Source organism: Patiria miniata, unplaced genomic scaffold (genome assembly GCF_015706575.1).
Source record: "Patiria miniata isolate m_02_andy unplaced genomic scaffold, ASM1570657v1 HiC_scaffold_10, whole genome shotgun sequence".
Lineage (NCBI taxonomy): Eukaryota > Metazoa > Echinodermata > Asteroidea > Valvatida > Asterinidae > Patiria > Patiria miniata.
In genome coordinates this window covers 5,610,474-5,634,219 of record NW_024037048.1, presented here as the reverse complement: position 1 = coordinate 5,634,219, position 23,746 = coordinate 5,610,474, and the positions used below count along the sequence as shown (strand labels likewise).

At 40.7% G+C, this 23,746-nt stretch overlaps 1 protein-coding gene across 1 annotated transcript; it reads left to right on the top strand.

The window, feature by feature from the left end:
* The first annotated feature begins 106 nt into the window (after nucleotides 1-106).
* On the top strand, nucleotides 107-17,636 carry LOC119736221 (lysophosphatidylserine lipase ABHD12-like). Its single transcript, XM_038210258.1, has 12 exons — nucleotides 107-426; nucleotides 1,053-1,183; nucleotides 2,912-3,026; nucleotides 4,841-4,960; nucleotides 6,860-6,936; nucleotides 8,294-8,423; nucleotides 9,916-9,953; nucleotides 10,439-10,518; nucleotides 11,044-11,126; nucleotides 11,873-11,951; nucleotides 13,005-13,129; nucleotides 14,543-17,636. The coding sequence occupies exons 1-12, from the start codon at nucleotides 257-259 to the stop codon at nucleotides 14,556-14,558; spliced, it is 1,164 nt and encodes a 387-aa protein (XP_038066186.1). The 5' UTR covers nucleotides 107-256; the 3' UTR covers nucleotides 14,559-17,636.
* The last annotated feature ends 6,110 nt before the right edge of the window (nucleotides 17,637-23,746 follow it).

Sequence of the window (23,746 nt, the reverse complement as noted above, 5' to 3'; positions counted from 1 at the left end):
TTGAGCCATTGCATGGAAGTGGAAGACGACTAGAGTGGAGTCTACGCTTTCATGTCTAGCACCCAATCTCTAATTCAGCGCTGAATTGCTTGAAAGGAGTCTAGTCGGTTTGTTTATCTTTTTTATCTGCGATAAATTTACATAACTGCACTTATCTGATCATTCATTCAACTTGTCCGCGTGGTTACAACCGGCAAAACAGGGAATTTACCCAGTTCTTTTAATATTCGTAGATAATTTATACACACGATCAGTGATGCCAACTAAACGGAGAAATCGTGAGAAAAGCACATTAAATGGGAGGGAAAATGTCGCTAATGGGAACACTGTGTTGAACAGCGGCAGTGTACATGATCATGATGATCATAGAGCAGTTCGCGTGGTGAATGGCGATTCGAACTCAAAGAGTTTGTGTAGCAATAGCAGGTTAGTACACATTTTCTTTCATCTCATATTATTTTGCCACAGAGAAGGAAAAAACCAGCAAGAATTCACTTTATGTGTCATAACTAGAAATTAATAATATTTTTTTTTCATCATATGTTTTTGCTTCATCCTTCGGCATGTTCGGATGGGATGTAAAGCCTTCCTTTCTTCCTTCCTTCCTTACAAGTGCAGACTTCATGGCTGAAGATAATCGCACTGCCAGAAACACCGGGGCGAACCCCTTCTCTTAGCGATAAGTGTACTGGGTTCTTTAACGTGCATTAGACATTATACAACACACGTGTGTTGTGTAATACTAATAGAACCCAGTAACACTTGTCGCTAAGAGAAGGGGTTTGCCCTGGTGTTTCTGGCAGTGGCCACAGCACTTTGTAAACCCTGGTGCCACATAATGGGTCTCATATCTCTCATGTACTTCATTCATCTAACAAAAGACATAACTCCCAGTGCCTTGAGTACCTCAGTACTCCGTTGCGCCAATGCCTGAATAGGTTTCTGCAAGTTGCAACGAACTTACGAAGCCATACAGAGACAGATACAGATACCTGTATGCAAAACAGTGCAGCAGTAAATTTCATTCTTGACTTATTCTTACTCTCCCTCAGGCCCCGACCAGCATCATGGAAGACCATTGCCAAGGCGACGGTGTTGTGCTGTGTGGCTGTATATTTCCTTATCCCCGGGTTAGCACCGGTGGTACCACTTATGTCAAAGCAGTTCCTATACCTAAACATTGGTGAGTGCCCTACCAATTTCAACAAGGGCAAACCTATGGAAAGATTGCCATATGTACGAAGTTCACTCAACACCCTGTGTACAAACCCTATGAGATTGGACTGAAAAATTCTAAGTGTTTTCTAAGAAAATGCTTGTATTTTTTCACTGCTCAAATTGACTTTGATGACATGAAATTGCTATCTGGGGGCTTGTTAGTCAATACAGAGGAAAATTAGTGAACTTCGTATATGGAAATCTGTCCAAACCTATTAATTTACTTCACCCCAATGCAAATTCCATCTTGTGAATACTTCAATAGCGGTTTCCCGCTGTGTGTACATCAGATTCGAATCCAGCCACCCGATCTCGCAAGCTCGGTGGTCAAGTGGAAAGACATCTTGCACTAGAAAAGTTTGATTGTGAGGAAAAATGGACCAGACCTGCGGCTGTTTTTTGTTTTTTTTGGGGGGGAGGGGGGGTGGCATTCGTTCGGTTGTATTACCTTTATAGTACAGTGTCGGTGTCAAAATGGTGATTTGTGTATTTGTACTGATCAATGGCTTCATTTTATTTATTTGTGTACACTTTATATAGTCAACAATGACTTAGAAAATTTAGGAGTATTTTAAGCACTACATTTGGGTGAAGAAAATAAGTTGCACATGTTCGACTACATGTACACTGTCCAATCTCAACCTAAAACCTTATAATGAGAAACTTTAATCTTATTTTTATTTTATACTGCAGGTTTCACTTAGAAATTTTTTCATTTCAACAGAACTGCCAATCAGCACAGTCTGTGTGCGTTTGTTTTATGGTGTAAATCCACGACACAACATCATCAATGAATTGAGGACAGGAACCAAATTGAGGACTCCTCATTAGAAAACATGTACAAAACAAATGAGAGCTGTTGCAAAAAAGTTTGAGTACAAACAAAGGAAAAAGGGAAGAGGAACAATAGAAAATCCTCGATTTACACCATAAGGCCAAAAAAAAAATCTCCAGTTTCTGGTATGCACACGCGTCGCCGTAGCCATGCGCGTCGGCAAAATGAAAAAGTTTTTTTTTTTCAATGAAAGATGATGTCTCAAAACTGCCAAACACTGGTTTGAATGGAATCCTGCTGCATAATTTTAACGTGTTTTTAGATTGGGTTATGGTCGAGAATAAGCTTTATGTGGCCTCTCTGGACTCCCATATATTTGCACTAAGTTTAGTCGGGCACCATTTGCAGTCATCAGCCGACATTTGAAGCAAAAAAATCAGGTTAAAAAAAAAAAAAAAGCCGCGTCGCCGCACCACTTTTTTGGCAAGCTCCATACCAGAAACCGGAGACTTTTTTTTTTGGCCTAAACAAACATGGGTGTTCATACAGGCATACACTTTTCATCTTGATGAGTACATACACACTGCACACGTGGTTTTCTGCTGAAAATATGCCTTTGTGATTGTCAGTGTATTCAAGAGAAAGGAAAGATTTCCATATACGAAGGTCACTAATTTTCCTCTGTATTGACTAACAAGCCCCCAGATAGCAATTTCATGTCATCAAAGTCAATTTGAGCAGTGAGAAAATACAAGCATTTTCTTAGAAAACACTTAGAATTTTTCAGTCCAATCTCATAGGGTTTGTACACAGGGTGTTGAGTGAACTTCGTATATGGAAATCTTTCCAAGAGAAACAGTGAGACTATTTTTTATGGAAGCTAACCACGTTTGTGTCTTCTTTTACTTTGATAACCAGTGAAAAACCCTTTCTCGCCGTCCTTGCAATACCCGGAGCAGCAGAACCTAACAGGAGCCAGGAATCTCCACATTGGCACCCTACCACCTGACCCCAGCATTCGGTTGGGCATGTGGTGAGTTTTATCTATAGATAAATTTGAACTCTTTTTGTCGAAACAAAGACTGAAATGGATTTAGTGCTGGAACTGACCCTCAAAGTTCGGTTCGGTTCAGTTCGTTTGCGGATCGATTTTTTTTTCTCTGAACTTCGGTTTGGGTCAGCTTCGGAAGTGCATTCATAATGTACATGTCCATCATGTCCATGGTACCGTACAATGTATTGGGCTATAATGAAAAGCATATAGGCCGTTACCCTGTTCAAACAAACATGTGTGTTGCGCGCACGTCTGACAGAAATAGGCTCCGCAATTTCCACATGCTATACAAGTTCACAAGTTGAAGGATGAATCTAATTTTTGTTGTGTAAACAAAATATCGTTATAATTCGACTTGATGACGTTGAGAAATGAACATCGGTATTGCTACCGTGTTACCTATCGCAGCCCCATCCGGCCTGGCAGTCTATGATAAAAAATGTTCCCACACGTGCTGACGGTTTTCCCGACGAGTTCCATCCCATCCAAGCTTGCCCTGATGAGCACTTAAAACTTGCTTGGTAGCAATAATTGGGTTGGGTTCGGGTTGGGTTCAGAAGGCCAAGTTCGGCTATTTTTAGTTCGGTTCGGCGGTTCGGCACTAAATGGATTTGGACCCTGTGATCTGCAGAGTTCAATGTCAACACTCTACCTGAAGCTGTTATAGCATTATACACCTATCAATTGTCCCCTCCCCCCCCCACCCCCTCCCCGGGCTGCCCACCCAAGAAGTGGGGATTGTCACTTTTGAAGTGACAAAATTGTTTGCCTTTCCATGTAGTACGCCAATGGTGACAACCTTTTTGAGTGACCAAAATCAGCACCCTGGGGCATGAAAAATGTGACCAAACCCCGACATCGGACCTGGGGCAGTGCGGGGGGAGGGTTGGGGGAAACATTTGATAGCCTCATTACTCACTTCTTTTTTTTTTGCAGTTGTACAGTGTTAAAGGTACAGTAACAATGTACGTACATACATGTATGTAGATCATTTGCAATCACCTACAAATTTATAGTACAGTTGTACCTACCAGTTAAATTACAAAATCTTTCCTCAAAGTGAAGATACTGGTACGGCTGGTATCAACTGCTCCATATTCCACATATTACATTTTGTAAATGGTACCAAAACATGTGCCCGTGGGCAAACTTTTTTTTATACACGTATGTATCATCTAAATACCGTTTCGCACCTGGAACATGAGATTTCAATTCAAACACTCGGCTAACTTAACCTTGCTTGTTCAGTGTATTATCCTTGTATTGACAGCTTTATACTGTTGAGATAAGCAGCATTAATTTTATTAAGTGCAACTACATATGTATATCCCTAACTCTCCTATCGGCTTCAGATATTTGGCGCGCTTACCATTTTCAGCCAAGATTCAGCAAATTTTGAAATTGTGAATTCTGTTGGACTCAACAGGGCACTAACTCAAGAAAACCTTGAAAGGTGTTGTCGATTAAATCCCAGTAAATAATTTCTTTTTCAAAAATGTGAGCATAGTACCATGTATGTTAACAGCTTCTAATAGTATAGTATAAAAAAACTATTACTATAGATGTGATCACCATACACTCAGGAGGCTCCCTTGTGCCTTTTGTGGTAAGTGATAGCGTGACCGGATCGGTCCACAGTATAGAACATAGTATACATACATGTACATGGATGTTCTGTGTTTGAACAGGGAACCGAGGAAATTCTCTGAACAGAGATATTTACAGCTCAACTTTTATGCAGAAGTTTCATAACCTACATGTTGACATTCTGTTATCTATGTTGTTTTTCTCAGGCAAATTTTACCGCAGTCCCTGCAAAATGGTGGCAGTATACAAGACGACAGCCAGTTTGATGAGGCACTAGGTGATGGTAAACCAATAATACTCTATCTCCATGGCAACGCAGGGTCAAGGTAAACAAGACATTCACAAAAAGTCCTTGTAAAAGATTTGCGACTGGATATTTGTAGTGATCAGTGTTGGAGGGAAATGAACAAACTTGGAAAGGACATGGTTGTATATAGTCTTAAAGATATAGTCCATCATTTGTAATTTGTGCATTTTGTTCGTTTGAAGCAACAAAAGTGTTCAAAATCTAATGAAGGATACTGAACAACTAACCTGATGAAGTTTCAGCTCAGCTTCAGCTGTATATTCCGAGAAAAACAGCATTCTAGGATCTCAATTTCAAATCAAAAGTTGCTGAATCATGTTTTGAATTGGGCCTGAATTCAGCGTCCGAGACGCGTTCTCACTGAGCCGATTGCAGCTATGCGCGATGTCGCGCACTGATCCGACGAATCATAACAACCGCGCGTGCGTGTTCGTCGTGCCAATGCTTGCGCGCGCTTTGCCGAATAGCAAAACGAACTACTAATTTAAATTTTCCTACGGTGCGTCTTAAGACGCACCGTTGGAAAGGGCTTCTTTCGTTGATTACTTCAAAATGACAGCTTGCCAGAAAGAATAATTTCACAGGGAGTTTAGTCCCCATACTATCTTTCAACCAAGTATGTTTTTCAACAATAAATACGCCAGTTACTTTTCGGATGGCTGCAAATGATGGACTGTAGCTTTAAAGATCGTACTTGTACTGGTACACGGCTTGAAATTATTCCTTCTGCCTTGCTGTCATTTGGAAGAAAACAAGAAATGAACATGATGTCCAAAGATCAGTCCATTGACATATTTTTGGAAATAAAGAATAAGGTAGACAAAATCGTGCTTCCTGATAAAAGGTTGTGCACGATTTTTCACTGTTTTCTTGAAAAACTTATCCACTGAGCTGAAACTTCAACAGGTTAGGTTTTTAATAGTCTTCTTTGCATGTTGAGTGGTGTTATTATTGGAAATGAACAAAATGCATGTAAAGCAAACGATATATGCCTTTAAAATACAGGTTGGTATAATTTTTCAGCATTTTAATGTACATGTATATACACTTGGATGGATTTGGAAGTAATATATCCTTTAAGCAATCATTGCATATGTGGGACATCTTATTCACACACGTGTACTGATATCACAAAATTATTTTAGAAACACCCTGATAACATGTACAGCATGTAGCTGATCTCAATAGATTAAACATGTTTGAAGTTTTGATTATAATTATAAACTTGTTTTGCTATCATTTCTATATAATAAAGTTTTGTTATTTTGATTGCATTGTCCACAGAATTATCAAATAGATTAACATTTAAGGAAAGCTCGCTTGTGGCTCTCGTTTGATAAAATTGGGACTACAAAATTAGTTGATGTTTACTCCTTTTTTGTGAGGGCCCAAACCTGCCATGGTCTGAACAGTTTCATCTTAATGATACAACACGCCCAGTAAATTGGACGTTTCCCTTCTCTCATTACCAAACGGTCACAAGAATTTCCTCAAGGCTGATCTTCTTGATAAGCTGAGATCTTCCACATGTTTAGTGTGCACCTTTGATACATTTAGGTGTGCATACATGTAGTTAATAAGATACTGCAAAAAAAAAGTGGAATTCGTGTTCACATTCAGTCATTCACACAGTTTGGCTAATTGTATTTTGATAAAGTGTGTCTGAACATATTGGGGAGTTGAGATTAAAGGCCCCTTAATTTGTCAGGAAAATGTTGGCCCTTTCTCAGAGCGGTAGATTCCCTTTTGAGGCCTTCTTAAGTAACTCTCATTTTGCAGAAATGTACTGAAATGTTTCTTTGTCTCAAACCAGTTCAATACATGAAAATAATGGTGCACAAGTGCTATTTTTTTCCTGTAGGTTTGGCTTAACAATAATTTGTTTACTCACAAGAATTTTTCTTCCTGAACAATACAGAGCTGCAGATCATCGTCTGCTGTTGTACCGTCTCCTTATTGGAATGGACTTCCATGTAGTAGCCCTCGACTACAGAGGTACGTGTGCACTGCATGCATGAGTGAAATATTGAAACAGGACCTGTATTTGATGCTATTAGTTATCCCATGAGCTTGAGTGGAACACGGAATAATGTAGTGTGTCTGTGTCCATATGGAACACGACGCTCTACATTTTCCACAAGCCCGAGTGGGATAACAAATGTATCTTCAAGCAAAATTGATGCGCGCTGTACGAACGTTTTCCGCGGATTCCTTTTCACACACGTGCAGCAGAAATAGCGCACGCACCTTAGAATAGAGTGGTGCACGGAGTGCAATACGGACCGTGCTATATGGAATGAAATCACACTGTTGTTGCCATTGATCGACGATTGAGGATGGCTTGAAGATAAAGTGGCATAACCTCAGAAGACTTCTGAGTTATCATTTGATTTATCAATCCCACAGTGTCTATTTATTTTTTTATTTCAAAAGTCACAGCGTATCCATGATAGAAACTGTCAAGTCTTAACATGTACAGTAATCCACCTTTGATCTAATATGTTAATGTACATGTACATAATTTATCTAATATGTTAAAGATATAGTCCATCATTTGTAATTTGTGCATTTTGTTTTTTTGAAGCAACAAAAAGTGCTCAAAATCTAAAGAAGGGTACTGAACAACTAACCCGATGAAGTTTCAGCTCAGCTTCAGCTCTAGATTCCTAGAAAAACAGCATTCTAGGATCTCAATTTCGAATCAAAAGTTGCTGAATCATGTTTTGAATTGGGCCTGAATTCAGCGTCCGAGACACGTTTTCACTGAGCCGATTGCAGGTACGCTATGTCACGCACTGATCCGACGAATTGTAACAACCGCGCGTGCGTGTGCGTCGTGCCAATGCTTGCACGCGCTTCACCGAATAACAAAACGAACTACTAATTTAAATTTCCTACGGTGCGTCTTAAGAAGCACCGTTGGAAAGGCCTTCTTTCGTTGATTACTTCAAAATGACTAAGAATAATTTCACAGGGAGTTTAGTCCCCTTACTATCTTTCAACCAAGTATGTTTTTCAACAATAATTACGCCAGTTACTTTTCGGATAGCTGCAAATGATGGACTATAGCTTTAATGACTTAATGTACATCAGCCATAAACTCATATGCAGTGTAGGCAGGGATCACGCCCAAAGCTACGATGCTGCAAAGTGGGAAATAACCAACAGGGATCACTCAGAGAGGATACGCCTTTTAATACAAATTTTCAAAAAATCCACAAACAGAAACTGAATAGGTGCAAACTGTCCATGTAAGTTTAACTTGTATGCATTTAAGTTAAACCTACTGGCCATTATCTGATCCATTCACACCTTCCTTCTCTGATTCCGTCCTCTGCTTTTTTTCCTCAAGGCTTTGGTGATTCCAGTGGTTGGCCCTCAGCTGAGGGAGTCGTAGATGACGCTGAGTCTTCCTATAGATGGGTGCTGGAGAGGAGCAAGGGCGCCCCCATCTATGTATGGGGCCACTCCATGGGCAGTGGGTAAGATCGGGACCCAATTTCATTGCTCTACTTACCAAAAGCGAAACATTCCCACTGACTGTAGCAGAAAATTCAGTGTTTACGGTTAGCATATTTTATGAATTGGAGGGGAATTTTTGCCTTATGTGCATGTGTACAGCCCATAACTAATGATTCTGTGCTAACAGGATTGGCACAGAATCTTTCTGAAGAGAAACGTTTTTTCTGAAGAGAAACGTTTCTTCTGAATAAATAAGTTTCCCCTGAGGAAAAAAAACAAAACAATTTCTGCTGGCGCTGTTGTACCTCAAAAACGAAAGTCTAGAACTCAAAAAAGCAGCTGTGGCAATGTTAAGCATTGCTAACATTAGAAAAAGATAACACAATGCATATTTGTACAGAATATGAGCAACCTTTAAATGAATACAAGGATTGCATACATGTACATGTCAAATAGCTGCCAGAACTTGAGTTTATGATATGTATTGCTTTATGCATTGTATCGTAACCTTAGTATTGTGATACGTGTCATATACGAACTTTGGCATAGTTACACCCCTAGGGTGGGGGCATCTGACAGGTGAGGACACTTCTCAATGTGAGTGGCAGCTGGACGCCATCTGACAGTTGGTGGCAGTATTGATGGCCCTTTATGGAAAGTCCTCTAGGTGTAGTGTCACCTTTCAGTCCATCACAAGGCCCATCGAAAGTCCAATCTCAAGTCAAACGTCAAGCTTCTCAAGTGAAATATGACAAAGGCATTCCTTTGATCTAGTTTGTCCCCTGTTTCTTGTGACCTACATTGTAAATGTGATTGACTCGTACAATGACTTGGTTACATTTAAAGAGGTTGTGGAATGCTCGAAGACATTTCCGTCATTTTTGGGATGTATGTAGCCTAAGGTGTGATGAAATAAAAACGACTACTGTTTCTGTCATGAAATGAGTACAAAGGGTACTTTTGAGAGCTAATTTTCAGGTCCTGTTTCGACCCGAACGTGCAATTTGTGTAAAAGTCGTCGTTGCGGGCAGCAAACAAAACACAGTAAATCGTGACGTAATAAACATGACTCGTTTATGCTACTCTGCATCGGGAGTCCTGTTTATTACGTCACGATTTACTGTGTTTTGTTTGCTGCCCGCAACGACGACTTTTACACAAATTGCACGTTTGGGTCGAAACAAGCATGACAGGACTTGAAAAACAGCTCTCAAAAGTACCTTTTGTACTCATTTTATGACAGAAACAATAGTCGTTTTTATTTCATCACATCTTAGGCTACATATACCCGACAAATGAGGGAAATGTCTTCGAGCATTCCACAACCTCTTTAAAACTGAAATTTCTTCACATTGTCTTCTCAAGACTGAGTGGGCTACCCACCTCCAGTTAAAATAAGAATTAAATAAATAAATAAATAAATAAAAAAATTCTGCTCCCTTAGCTACTCTGCATTGTATCCCAATTCTGTGTTTGTGTCATTTCTCCAAACTTTTTTTTTTTCATTTTTAGGATTGGGAGCGCAATGGTGAAAAGACTATGCAAATCAGGTACGATTCTACATGTAGTTGGTCAGTGTTGTCTGTTAATGTCAAACTCATGCTGCCCCGAAAAAGCACAATTCTGATATCTAAACTACAGTCGAGTCTCTTTAATACAAACTTGTTCGGACCTAGCCAAATTGTTTGTTATATCAGAATGTTATATTAAGAGGAACATCAGTCCCATTCATTGTGCACATAAATGCACAGTCGGGACCAAGGCTTTATGTTTGTTATAACCAGAATTTTGTATTAACAGAGTTTGTACCAACGAGAGTTGACTGTATATGTATTGTGCATTCAAAATGGGAGCACGTGGAAATCTGAAAGTGTTTAGTGTAAGAGCTAAATCTATTGATTGATTTCTGACATTGTGCTGTCAGATAAGATTTTGTGCTAGAACTATGAAATATTAACTCTGCATTTACATTTTTGGGACCTTCCTTTGAGCAAACTATATGACTGCCAAATGTCTGTGCATTGTCACATTGCAGGGTTGTGTCCACAGGGTTTGATCCTAGAATCTCCGTACAGCAGCATGCACGACGCCATGATGAACCACCCATTCACTGTGGTGAGTGATAATATTCTTGACTGTCTTATTCACATTTCTCACTGCAAAATACATGTACTTAACGTGGAGCTTTCTTACCTCAGGAATGCAACTTTTTCTTAGATCCGCTGATTTCCTCGTTTTTTTTTACTTCTCATGAATGCCATTACAAATTGAAAAACAGTGCACAAAGTCTTGTGTGGTTTGGAGTTTCCTCGTTTTTTCCCCTCTAAATTGCCAGTTGCATGCCTGCTACCTGAAGTTAAGCCTTTTATGACCCAGGAGTCTTCAACTGCTTCTCGTTTTTTTTTTACTTCTCATGAATGCCATTACAAATTGAAAAACAGTGCACAAAGTCTTGTGTGGTTTGGAGTTTCCTCGTTTTTTCCCCTTTAAATTGCCAGTTGCATGCCTGCTACCTGAAGTTTAGCCTTTTATGACCCAGGAGTCTTCAACTGCTCATTCATTGTTTATTGTAAAGTATCCTTCAACTGCTCATTCAGTTTTTATCGTAAAGTGCTTGAATGTTTCTCAATAACCCCCCAGCCATGGCGGTTTGTACCAGGATGCTTGGCGCTGATCAGCAAAGCCTACGAGGAAGAGGAGGCAATGTTCGACAGTAAGGAGAAGTAAGGAAACAACTCTTTGTGTACCATGTGATAACAACATGTCAAAATATCAGGAGGCTCATGCAATTTTGCACTCATAAACATTCATTAATTATATATGGGTCATTCGATAAATTAGGGATCCAATTAATGCGATCGTGCTCCAAGAGTGATTATTAACAGCAAACTACAAACCCAACAAATAAAAAATTGTGTGAAGTCATTCATATAATGATACTTGAATGACAAACTACAAAGTACCAAGGTAACAGAAAGAGGAAAATGTCACACTTTAGACCCAACATGCACATCAGGAAACAGCTTCAAGATGTCTTCCCCATACTATTTTCGAGTTTCATCTCGAAGAATAGATTTGTTTTAATTCAACTGCAATTTTCGTAGCAATATAAAGGTTATGAATCAGACATTGAACGAAAAAATCCACTGAGGTTTTAGTTTGATTGAATTTTGTGTTCACAAATGTCCAATTATTGTCTGAAGTTCCAGACACAAATTCGGCTCTCAGGGCTGGTTCAATAAGCGCAAAATGAAAGGCATTTCTCATAGGTTGCAGATGCCCATAATGGAGATTAATTTTTTTTTCCTTAAAACAAAACATAAAAATTTGAAATTAAAAACAAAATCCAATCAATTTTTTGAAGAGTTTGGGGTATGCAACTTTAAAATCCATATGGAAAGCTGTCTGTCCTTTTCCATTTCAATTTTCCCTTGAGTGAATGTGTTTCTTTCTTTTTTCTCCTTACTAGCCTCCTTGATGTCCAATGTCCAGTGCTAATTATCCATTCGGAGGATGATTTTGTTGTTCCTTACAAACTGGGCAAAAGAGTAAGTATTGCCTGGAACCGGGGCCCAATTTCACGGTGCTGCTAAGCACAACAATTTGCTCAGCACAAAAAAGTCTGGCTTTAATATAAAAGCAGGTTACCAGCCAAAACTCCACGTGATGTATATTGCTCGTGATTAGTATTCAGCTGTTGTTTGCTTAGCATGAATATCACATGGAGTTTTGGCTGGTAGCCTGCTTTTATAAGCCAGACTTTTTTGTGCTAAGCAAATTCTTGTGCTTAGCAGCGCTGTGAAATTGGGCCCATGGTAGTTTCCATTGTTATCATGGTAATAGAACAATTTAGACAGAGTTATGGGTTTTTGGTTCCCACGCGCCTGTTGTAACACTGGTGTGTGGTCTCTACTTCCACCAAAGATATATGAATGTGAAACACATAATTACTCCAAAATATTTATTTCTTAAATATTCATTATTGTTTTAAAACAGTTTGTAGCATTTGTCCTATTTCTGTTAACCCCATATTGTGGTAGAAAACTTAACAATCTTGTAAGATGGAATTTTGCGTCGGGGTGATATAAATCAAATTAGGTTTTGCCCTTCACCGACGTTTAAACACTGTTTACTCAGTGTGTTACCTCCCGAGGGAAAGTTGGAAAAAATCACTCGGGTGGGACTCGAACCCACGACCTTCTGCTTTCTAGTGCAGATGCCTTACCACTCGACCATCGAGCTAACGGGATCGGTTGGCTGGTTCGAATCTGATGTATAGCAGCGGGTACCGCATAAATTGAAGGGCAAAACCTAATTTGATTTATATCACCCCGACGCAAAATTCCATCTTATAATAGTTTATGCGGTACCCGCTGCTATGTACATCAGATTCGAACCAGCCAACCGATCCCGTTAGCTCGGTGGTCGAGTGGTAAAGCATCTGCACTAGAAAGCAGGAGGTCGTGGGTTCGAGTCCCACCCGAGTGATTTTTTTCCAACTTTCCCTCGGGAGGTAACACACCGAGTAAACAGTGTTTAAACGTCGGTAAAGGGCAAAACCTTATTTGATTAACAATCTTGATTTTTCTGTATCTGTTTAGCTGTACGATTACAGTGTTGAGCACCGTGCTAAGTCCTTACCACCAGTGACCTTCCACTCCTTTGGAGACGCAGGATTCGGGCACAGGCACATTGTGGATGCACCGGATCTACCTGAAGTCATCAGGTGAATATTCAACTATGCCAATTCTACATGAACTTCCCGAACAAGTAACCCCACATAATGGTTTAATAGGGAGAGTTACGGGGACCACTGTGAGGGACATTCAAACGCATTTCCAAGGGCACCTGCTGCTCACGTTTAGACCTAACAAGTTTTGCAGAAAGCAGACGGGCGTGCTGGTTTCCCACCATTTGGCGCGAACCAGTACGCACGCGCGGTGTATCCCTACCACTTGGGCTTCCGAAAATTGTCAAAAATGCCATCTACAGGGTGAGTAAAAAAACCCGAAACCCAACTGTTGGGACCATTGTTTTAGTGAAGTTCTGCATGTAGCACTTTCAAAATTTAGGATATGAAAGCTCAATTCATAAGCTTTCTTTTAGTACAAGAATCATTCAAATCACTTATGTACTTTTCAAGTTACGGAATTTTAAACACAACCACCGTTTTAAGGTTCTGTCCAAGGATCACAAAAAAGTTCAGTGTTCTTTCAGCAAAACGAAAACAAATCACTGAAAGAACACGCACATTTTTTGGTGATCTGTGGACAGAACTTTAAAACGGTGGTTGTGTTTAAAATTCCGTAACTTGAAAAGTACATGAGTGATTTGAATGAGTCTTGTACTTAAAGAAAGCTTATGAATTGGGCTTTCATGTCCTAGATTTTGAAAGTGTTACATGCAGTCAATAAAACAATAGACATTTGGGTTTCTTTTTTTTTACTCACCCTGTACAGTTCATGCATTTTAGTCAGTAAGGGCAAAAGACTGCATCACCTCTAAGGACGGGAGACATTCCATTCCTATTTACTCAGTTTGGAAGCAATCCGTTACCCTCCCACTTTCTTCAGAACCCTCCAGGAGGTTTGGAGGATTTTGCAGGATTGTGGACGATAGCTAAAGCCTAGCAAGTGTTAGTTTACAATTAGTCATCCCAAGAGTGCAAGTGTAAAACAGAATAAAGTGGTGTCTGTATGTGTCCAAAGGTCTGTATGTCAAGGTCTTGGGGCCGGACCTTGTGTTGTTTTTGCTCAGCCATGCATAAATATAGGCCTGGATTATGCTTGAAATCCTCCGTACTGCTCCAGGATGTCACTGGCCAAGCCTCAACATATTGACAGTCACTGCTGCACGATTTTGCAGGATTTTGCAGGATTCAGGCAGTGGTCGCCCCTCCACGGACCATATTCAAGAAATAATGGAGGAATTTGCAGGATTGAGGATATGTGCTATGTTTCCAGGATGCCAATTGGAGGATTTTGCAGGATTGAGGCTACTTCCAAGCAAAAATGCCTAGGGAGTTAGGGTTAGCACAACCGCCTAGGTTCATGGAACCTTGGGAACGTCAGCAAAGACGTCTTAAGTCTTCTTTATTATGAGGTTTAATTGCCAACATCTTTCTTTTCTGTTTTACCAGGAACTTCATGAAGTGACGCATCAAATACTCAGGAAGTAGTCGAGTGTAGCTAAATTATGCGCGAGCAATGCAATTGTTCCATTTCTTCTACTAGCAAGGTTTGAAGTGTTTCTCTATTTAAGTTATACTGTATCTAAAACACCCCCCCCCCCATAAAGAAGACTTTTTAGTACATTATGTGGTGTTGGCTTAAATTGAAAGAATATGAACCGATTCATCAGCTCATTTTCTTATTAAGTTGCATAACCTTAAGAACCTCAAGTACACATGTACTCAACATCCAACACAAATGTTTGCAATAATTTAATCTATTCAGGTTTGTACAGCCCGTACCCCATTATTTTACAGTGGGGTTTGTGGTCCCATGTTTTTCAGTGCAAAGAGTGTTCCATTTGGTTTAAATGCACAGTTTTTTCTATTTTGAAGGCTTGCTAGCAAAAATAATAAGGAGTCTTAATTTCAAACAACAAAAATGTATATCCTGAGTACCGGCTCTGTGCACAAGAACCCCCTCAACAGTAAGACAGGGAGAGTTGGGGGAGACCACTGGGAGAGACATTAGAAGGCATTGCCAATGACGCCTGACACTCATGTTGAGACGCTTTGGCTTTGCTCACATTCATAATTTAATTAGTCGTGCCAACTTCACCCTATACGTGCATGAACCTGTACGTACGTGAACCAGTATGTACATGTTCTACATAACCCCCCGAGGACAGACATACAAAGGGAGAACAACAGATCCTTTCAGTCCTCAGGAGTTGGGTCTTTTGTTGAAAACACTCCTCTGTCATATCCTCTGTGTGCTTAGTCTATGGGAGAGTGTTACATTACAGGGACAAAGGGAAACACAAAGCATTGTCCTCAGGAGAATAGTAAAACAAGAGACTATGCACACTCTGTGTGTCCTGTTCACTGGAATCTCAAAAGTGGTCAGAAAGCTCCCTCTCTTTAGTAACGGGTGGAGCCCATACACTCCAGCATCCATGGATCATAAAAAGCCGTATGTCAAGTAAAAGTGGCATGGCTGTACCTTCCCCAATCCTACAAAATCCTCCAAATGGGGCTGGTGGATTCGAAGGATCTGTGAAGGTTTTAGGGAAATGAACAAAACAATTGCTGGAGGTTAACATAATTGGTCAATGCCGTGTGGAAAGACCAATTTTGATAGCCTCATAAACTGTAGATACAATAAATCAAGAAAACATATCTTTAGGGGGGAGGGGGTACCCTGTATGCAGTTAGTTAAAGTGTATTTCTTTCGTTGTAGTTTTCTCTGCGTAGTCTGGGTTTTAGATTTGTTTTGCAATTTGAGTTTTAATTTTAACTTTAAGTAACCTGTATCTATTTAGAAGATTTCTATTTGCTAGGTTTTCAGGGTGTGTGTGTATGCTTCTCAGGAAGTGTCAAGGAGTTGATTAAGCAAAAAATATATAATTTAATGCACAACAAATGCAAGAAAATGCACGATTGAAGTGAAATATTTAAAAGTCAAAACTGATCATGGTGCAAAATAATGTAATCAAATAAGTTTTACTACTAAGATGCCTATAATATATATACAATTTTTATTTTGTATATATGTATTAAATTTTAAGTTCTTAGTAAGATTTTTTTGAAGGATTTTGTAGAATGCTTAAAAGTAGGATAAAAGTTGTTTTAAACAAGGTATCATGACTGTAGAAGCTATTGTACATTTGAAAAGCAAGACAAGGTAAAGCCTAGTAGTGCTGGTCCCAGAGTGCATTGATTCTCGACGATTCATAATGCAGTGCACCACCAAGAGTTTGCCACGGAGAGTTAATTTTTCCAAGCAAGTGCATTGTGGAAGATGGTCGACAAATTCGCAGCGCGGGGTGTTTGAAATAGTTTGTTTTCCGGCCAGTAGTTTCGAAAGCTTATGATTTGATTCGAGTATATGTTTGCCCTTTTCTTTTCTTTTTATCAATATTGTGTTTTTTTTGTAAGGCGGCAGAATTCTATGCCTCAATCATAACTAATTAGCTGAAGTTGTCTATTGAATCTCCGAATGGGCCGTGTTTTGCCGACCGTAAACTTGAAAAATGGACTCTCCATGGCAAACTCTTGGAGGCGCACTGCAGGAATGGCAATCCACTGGAAATCTGTTCATGCATGTGGTCTACATAATGGGCCAGATTTAGGGAAAATATTCTAAAGCTTAACCAGAATAAAACCGAGGTTTGGTAAACATGACCCTGCCAATCTGTGGGTAGCTGTGATGAACATTGTGCAATGGCGCCCTCTTTTGGTAAAAGTGTTGCATTTTTTTTCTGGCCAAGTTCTGTAGTGTAGACATTCTTGATTCGTAAATCCCATTTTAGTCATGAATCATTATGTTTGAAAACAAATACAGAATGGATCAGCATTGTGGTGGAATATCTAATAATTTCATTGAGTTTTGTTTTTATTCTTTACATACTTATGCGAAGTGTGCAGTGTGAATAGGCCTACATGCAGTTAGACATGCGGTTTTTAAAGGAGACTTCCGAGAGAATGCGCCTTTTGGGGCTCGAAAACCACGAAACGATTATAGTTGGATAAGATTGTTAAAAAGTAGAACATGAATGTTCACACAACCATACCTTGGAAATTTGCTGTTTTCGTGTAATAACCGTGAGGATGAATGATAGTGGTATAACATTTCGGTCCTCCAAAATTGAGCAGTTGGAGCGCTATAGTCGTCATTTCAGTCAAACAAATGTCTTCAAAGTTCGAAATATTAGCTGCCCACAATAATTCGGCTCTTGCCAGGCAGGTTCATTGTTTGCGCAAAATGAAAGCTCTTTTTCGGAGGTTGCGACGCCAAAACTCGGGGAAAGTAGTTTTTTGTGTGCGTGAAAACCAAACCATACAAATTAAAAATTCGTTAGAAGAAAAAAAAATCTATTGTGAAGAGCACAAAATTAATAAACTGTACCTTGATAATTTCCTAGATAATAGAATTTCATGAAATTCATCATGTGTTATACAATGTTGGTCATTTTATAACTTATAGGCCCTACTTGGTTCTTCCATAAGATATTGTATATTTTGACTGTGTGCAAACTATTAAAACAAGCAATTCAAACAGAAAGCAATATAATCCTTTCCATTGCAGCCATGTTTGAAGGGTGGGCTTTTGTTTCGCAAGGTATGCATGATGATAAGACTTCTGGTGCATTCATTGATATCATGATATGAAGCTGTTACACCCCAACTGTGCCACTGCACCAACTATGGCTCATCCACAGTTGGGTAGTCCTAACTATAATTTGACCATACGGGTGCACGCCTGTAAATAGGCCAAAAATCCGTCCGCCGAGCTCATGAATAAAAGTTATACCCTCAAAATTTTCTATATTAGAGAGTTTTGAGAGCCATACAATTGGGGACTTGAAGAGATACTGGCAATGAACCTCTGGCCCGGACTTGGGGCTTTCAATTCTGAGCATTTTGGATGCTACTGGGCTCGAAAGTGGCGCTATGTTTACCATGTTGTGGAGGGATCGTTTTTCAAGATGGCTACTTTTCCGCTTTGGGGAAAATAGGGGTGGTCTTCTTTGGGTGAGAATATCTCGAAAAGTCAATGGTCAACCCACCAAAAAATGAAAAGAAAATGAAAGATGACACATTGATCATCATTTTTCTGTGCAGCTTGAATACCTGTGAGAGTTCTGACTATTTTAAAAATAATTTTGAAGTATGCGCATTTAGCACTAGTGTCTATGGGATTTTTTTGCAGGGTTGCACCATACAGTTAGGCATGTGTAACATTAGCCTATAGTCAGGAGTACCCAACTATATGTATGAGCCAACAACAACAAACCTCATAGATGGCTGCCGTATGCAAAAGGCCATAGTGTGGCGTGTGAAGTTATGTTTGTACCAAAGGCATATACATGTAGCTTGAAGTGTGACTATAAAGTATACAAATGATTATTTTACAGAGGTCGTGGTTCCATACTGTTATTCTTTTATTGTTGTAACATGTGGAAGTTTAATATGTTGCTATATTATTGTTTACTGCTGTCAGTTGCGTATTGGGGGCACCATTGTAAGGTGCCCCTTCCCCTTGCCCCCTTAGAAGTGTTTAAAGAAAAATGGTGCTTCCACGGATGTCGCTAGAGCAGGTGCGGTTCTAGAGCCTATTTTTTAGGGGGGCTAGCAGGGGTGGATCCAGATTTTTTTGCAGGCAGGCGTGCTGAAATCTAGACCTTTTTTTCTCCGGACACTTAGGCCGCCAATAGATGTGTGTGTGTGTGTGGGGGGGGGGGGGGGGGGGGGGGGGGGGGGGGGTGTGAAGCCTCGTATTTGCAATGTGGAGTGCTGACAACATCCCACAATCATGGTTGCAAATTATATTACCTAGTGTACAAATTCAATTGGGGACGTTGAACAATAGAGGACAATATAGGGTCCCCAGTTCCCGAAGGTCCCCAATTTTGCCATCGTGTACAAAATATATGGGAGGTCTTCCTAAAAAAAGGTTAGTACAAACAAAAGAGGGACAATAGGGGTCCCCGATTGCAGGCAAATACATGTACACACTTGTATATGAGAGGGTGAACTACCCTTAATGTTTTTTGTCGGTAAAATCGTCGTCCTGTGGACACAACTGTGTTTGATAGTGTCCAAGATCGTGTGCTACGAACAGCTCCCCCATCAGTCAGATTGTCTTCAACCCCCCCCCCCCTTCCTTTTTTTCGGAGGCTTGGTCAGCAAAATTATTCATACGCCTCTTACTACTGTCCCCAAAGAGTAGGGTCATTTTGGGGCGGGGGTGTAAGAAAATACTCGGGTAATGCAGACATTTAGTCAACTTCTACAGTCAATCACGTCAACCACAATTTAAACAATCCAAGTCGAGTGACAAGCTTTGGCAATGGCATTCCTTTGTCATTGTTCATCCCCAATAATAAGTGCGACCTTGTCATTGACTTGTGACACTTATGACGTGCGATTGATTTGTGATGGACTTGACTGCCGGAAGAGATTAATTGCATTCATTTCCCCCATTCATCCGTGTTTCCGTTGAGCCAATTAATTTCGGTTCGACCAGTGTCCCTGTCATTCCAGCGATGCCAAGTACAAGCCTAGCGTGAAGTTGACCAGCCTTGAGCGAGAGAGCTCCCCTCTTACCGTAGCGCCGTGACCCGCTCTCTGCATTTTTTGCGCTCGTGTGGGAAACTATCCATGGGAACACCGTGAAAAAAAACCCATGAAATTGCATATCCGCGTGTACTTTTCTTTGCACTTTTTTGAACCATGACGATTTGTGCGCTTGGTGTATCTCCGATCCAAAATCAATTTGTATTTTTTCCTTTACTTCGTTTTTTTTCTTTCTTTGATATTGAAAGAATGATGTAGGTAGTTGGATGTGTGTTTTGGGCCGCGCCGGCCCCTTTGATGTCGAAACGCTATTCTTTGTATTTCGGTCACTGCACACGTCGCCTCGGGCGACGTTCCTTTTGGGCAAATTGATGAAATTAAAGGGGCTCCATTTAAAAAGGTGCTATGTCACCTTGTATGTGCTTTTTTGAAGTATGCATTTTACGTTTTACTGTATAAGTTCATTTATATGTTATTGCTCCATAAATATTCTTATGTTAACTTTGAGATTGAATTTATAAAAAGAGTCTGGTGCGGCCGCAGTTAATTAATGTAATGTGCAAGGTGGCGTATGGAGCACGACTTGTTGGTTGCCTCCAAAGTTGTGAAGAGCGTATAGAGTTCCCATAGCAAGGCGCCAACTCCCTCGTCTTCCAGCCATCGCTTCGTGTGTCAACCGAACCAGTGTCGCCTGCCCCGAAACAGACCCGTCCCACGGTATCACATGGCATACTTCATTTCTTAATTGTACGACATGGACGTGCCCGCAACAATGCACACCCGGCGTGTTGCACAAGGTATACGCAAGTCACTTTGTTTGTCAACAACTTCCGTCAGTTGAAAAGGAAAAGTTTGTTGGAACTTGGTAAAAGGAAGAAAAAAAAGTACCTTTGATTCCTTTTGGTTCCGGAGCGAGGTGGTGGTGGTATTGTTAGCGGGTCTGTTAGTATTGGGGCGAAAGCCCGCGGGCATGGGCCGGGGGTTGAAGATCGCACCACCCCACTGTGACGTGACCGCTGCAAGGCACGGTGGTCGGTTCAACCATAATGCAACAACGGTTCAAATGAAGAGTAAGGATGGTTGAACTTGAAGCATCTCTCTCTGTGGTTACACGCAATGGCCACATGTCAACAACATTCGCAGTCTTTTTGCTTTGATCATCTGGCTATAGTTCCACGCAGAAAGTATTGTTAAATTTTGGCCTGTTTGGAAAAATAATATTGTCGTCATCTTCGTTAGAAAGTGAACTAAACTTAGTGATTAAGTTATCTTCATTCTCCTTTATTTTAAACAGTTATTCGGGTCTAAAAAAAGAGCTGGAATTATTAAATGTCCTTTGATATTTTTATCTCTGACTTATCGAGAAATAAGCTGCAGGCAAGTCTAAATTGTAGTACAGCTAGACCCAGAAAACACACCGTTTTATTCCATTGACTCAGAATGGCTAAGCTGTGGAAGGCTTGTCATCATCTGATCTCCAATTGACCTTAATTGCGAGGAAGCCATTTTGTCGTGTTCCCTGAATGTATTTATCAATTGTGAACTGTTGAATGGGATGGTGCCAGACTATTTATGTATTCTATACCCTCAATTTCATTTTTTTATGTGGCTTAAAACATTACGGCGATAGTTTAAAGAAAGATAGTCAATCACCAGTTTGTCCACACGCAAGTATGTGAAATATGGCCACCACCATAGTACTGCACGCACAAAGAACTGCATGACTGCCGTTGACGCGGAAAACTAGTTTTTGACCATTTTTTTTCTCTAAATGGCTGCTATATAATTAACTTGAGCTTTATTGTCAATGCTGTTTTCACTACATGTATATACCACCATGGTCTTGTAGTATAGGAGCATGTTAAAACAGTTTCAACATGCCTCTTAAATTTTGAGAAAAATGCCTCTGAAAAAGTGTAAACTTTTTTTGACCCCCTGTACAATAGCGCTGCCCATCTCACAAGTGGCATTCATGCAGTGCGTTAGTGAGTCGGTCTCTTGAAGCAACCATGAACCAACCAACCAAAAATATATATATATATTTGGCACTGTTTAAACGGTTTTGCAAGTCTTAAAAAGCCAGGAATTGTGGAATAAAAGGCAATCAACCACTGTTTTTGTCCTGTGATACTTTGCCTCTGATTTATCAAGAAAAAAAGTCCTGCATGAATGGTCTCTGTAGCTAGCTACGCTGCAGCACACGAACATGGAGAGGTAACACTATAAATTGCACGTTTCTGCTCTTGACCCGTGCCATACATTGCATGCACACACGGCCTTCTCGTCAATCTCAGCGAGTCAGCCGCGTGCTTGTTTGTTTGAACAACCCATCCATGAATCAAGGCATGGGTTTATGATTGCTATAGCAAAACGGTTACATAAACGTCCAATTTGACGAGGCGAAGGACTCTGAGCGGGACACCCTCGCTCCCCCACCTCGCGCGGGGCCCGGTTATTGCCCCCTTGTATGTCTTTCAAGACATTCCAGCCGGTATGTGTATGTCTTGGCAAGGTCCCATCCTTCACTCTTCAGCGGAACATTCCATTTAAAACAATGAAGATTATAATTTAATTAAGCCCGATCGCTGGTAGGAGCCCGGCTCAAGGTTCTCTACCCCCATTCTCTTAAACTGTTCAATCTGCACCTCGCTTTGTTTTAATTTGGATATTAATTTTCTTTCGGTTTGCTTTGGTAGACTTCATTAATTGATCCCCAAATGTTGCATTAGCCCACAGGGGTAACTAAAGGGGGCGGGGCTGCCCCATAAACACCCCCAGCAGGCCTGTGCTCCCTGCCCGCTCGGAATTTGGGGAAGGCAAACCTTTTTTTTAAAACCATTTTTATGAGGCACTCCGTAAGTTCCCCCTCTCCTGCAACTTGGACCGAATAAACTCGGGGAAGCAACTTTAGTAACGTTCATTATGATGAGCCACTTGCTATTCCGACTGCGCGTACGCGCATCAACTTGATCAAGTCTGGAAGATGTTCACAGCGAGCAAAATCGTGGAGGGTGGGGCCTTCCAACGGAAAATGTGAATTTTGTGAAGTTCAAATTCCAAAAAAACCTTGACTGGTCCATGTTATACAGTACTCAGGCTTGGTACATTTATGTGCGGGCAATTGGATCGCACGGAATAAGAACACGTTCGGTATTATTGCCAATTAGAGTTGGGTAGTCCTTCTTTTATCCGCTGTGTTTATCCCGATGTGAAACAAATATATATTATCCGTAAAATCTTGACATGAGCATGCGCATTTAGAATACCGAACTAGAAAGCCACGGGACAGACATGAAAGACCCACATAAGCTTTTGTTGCGCAATGTTGATATAGGGGTCTGCATGACTGTGAATGACATAAATAGGCCATTATTAAAAAGGCATAGGGCCTACCCGTACCTAACCATGACACGCGATTTTCAAAGCACTTTATTGGAAAACATGAAGCCTTGGAATGAAAAGTCCATTGACTATTGGGTTCATGACGGAAGTGTGTAGTTTCGGTATCGTCCATCCCGGTGCAATGAACGCTCTGCGATTGGCCCCGTGCGAAGTTCGTTTTCACACGGGTAACTTCTGAATTATTCTATACCCAATGAGGACATCAGTCGATCGAGGGTTTGTAAACGTGCGTTTGAATACGAATTTGAATACGAATCCAGCACGAGTCTATAACAGAGTTATGTAGGCCTACAACAATGCATTGATGCCAATCTAGAAACAATGTGAGGCAATCATACATGAAGTGGCGTAACTGCGGTCCACGGCACATGGGGATTTTTTTAAGGGATGAGGCACTACTAGTTGTTAACAAAATATATAGTTCTACCTTCCCGATCCCCAAAATTATTAGGGGGCAAAGGCCTTTTGTGTGGGAAGTACCCCTAGCCCCTCCCCCTTAGTTAAGCCACATTCTGAGCGGGGGAGGGGGAAGGGGGAATAGGCCTCGGGGGGGGGGGGGGGGGGGCACGGGGCATAGGCCTCCGAGTGTGGGAAATACCCCTAGCCCCTCCCCCCTAGTTAAGCCAATGTACACATCGAACTCATAAATCAAGAAAAAACCCGTACATTTTGACTACACGACGTTTAAATACC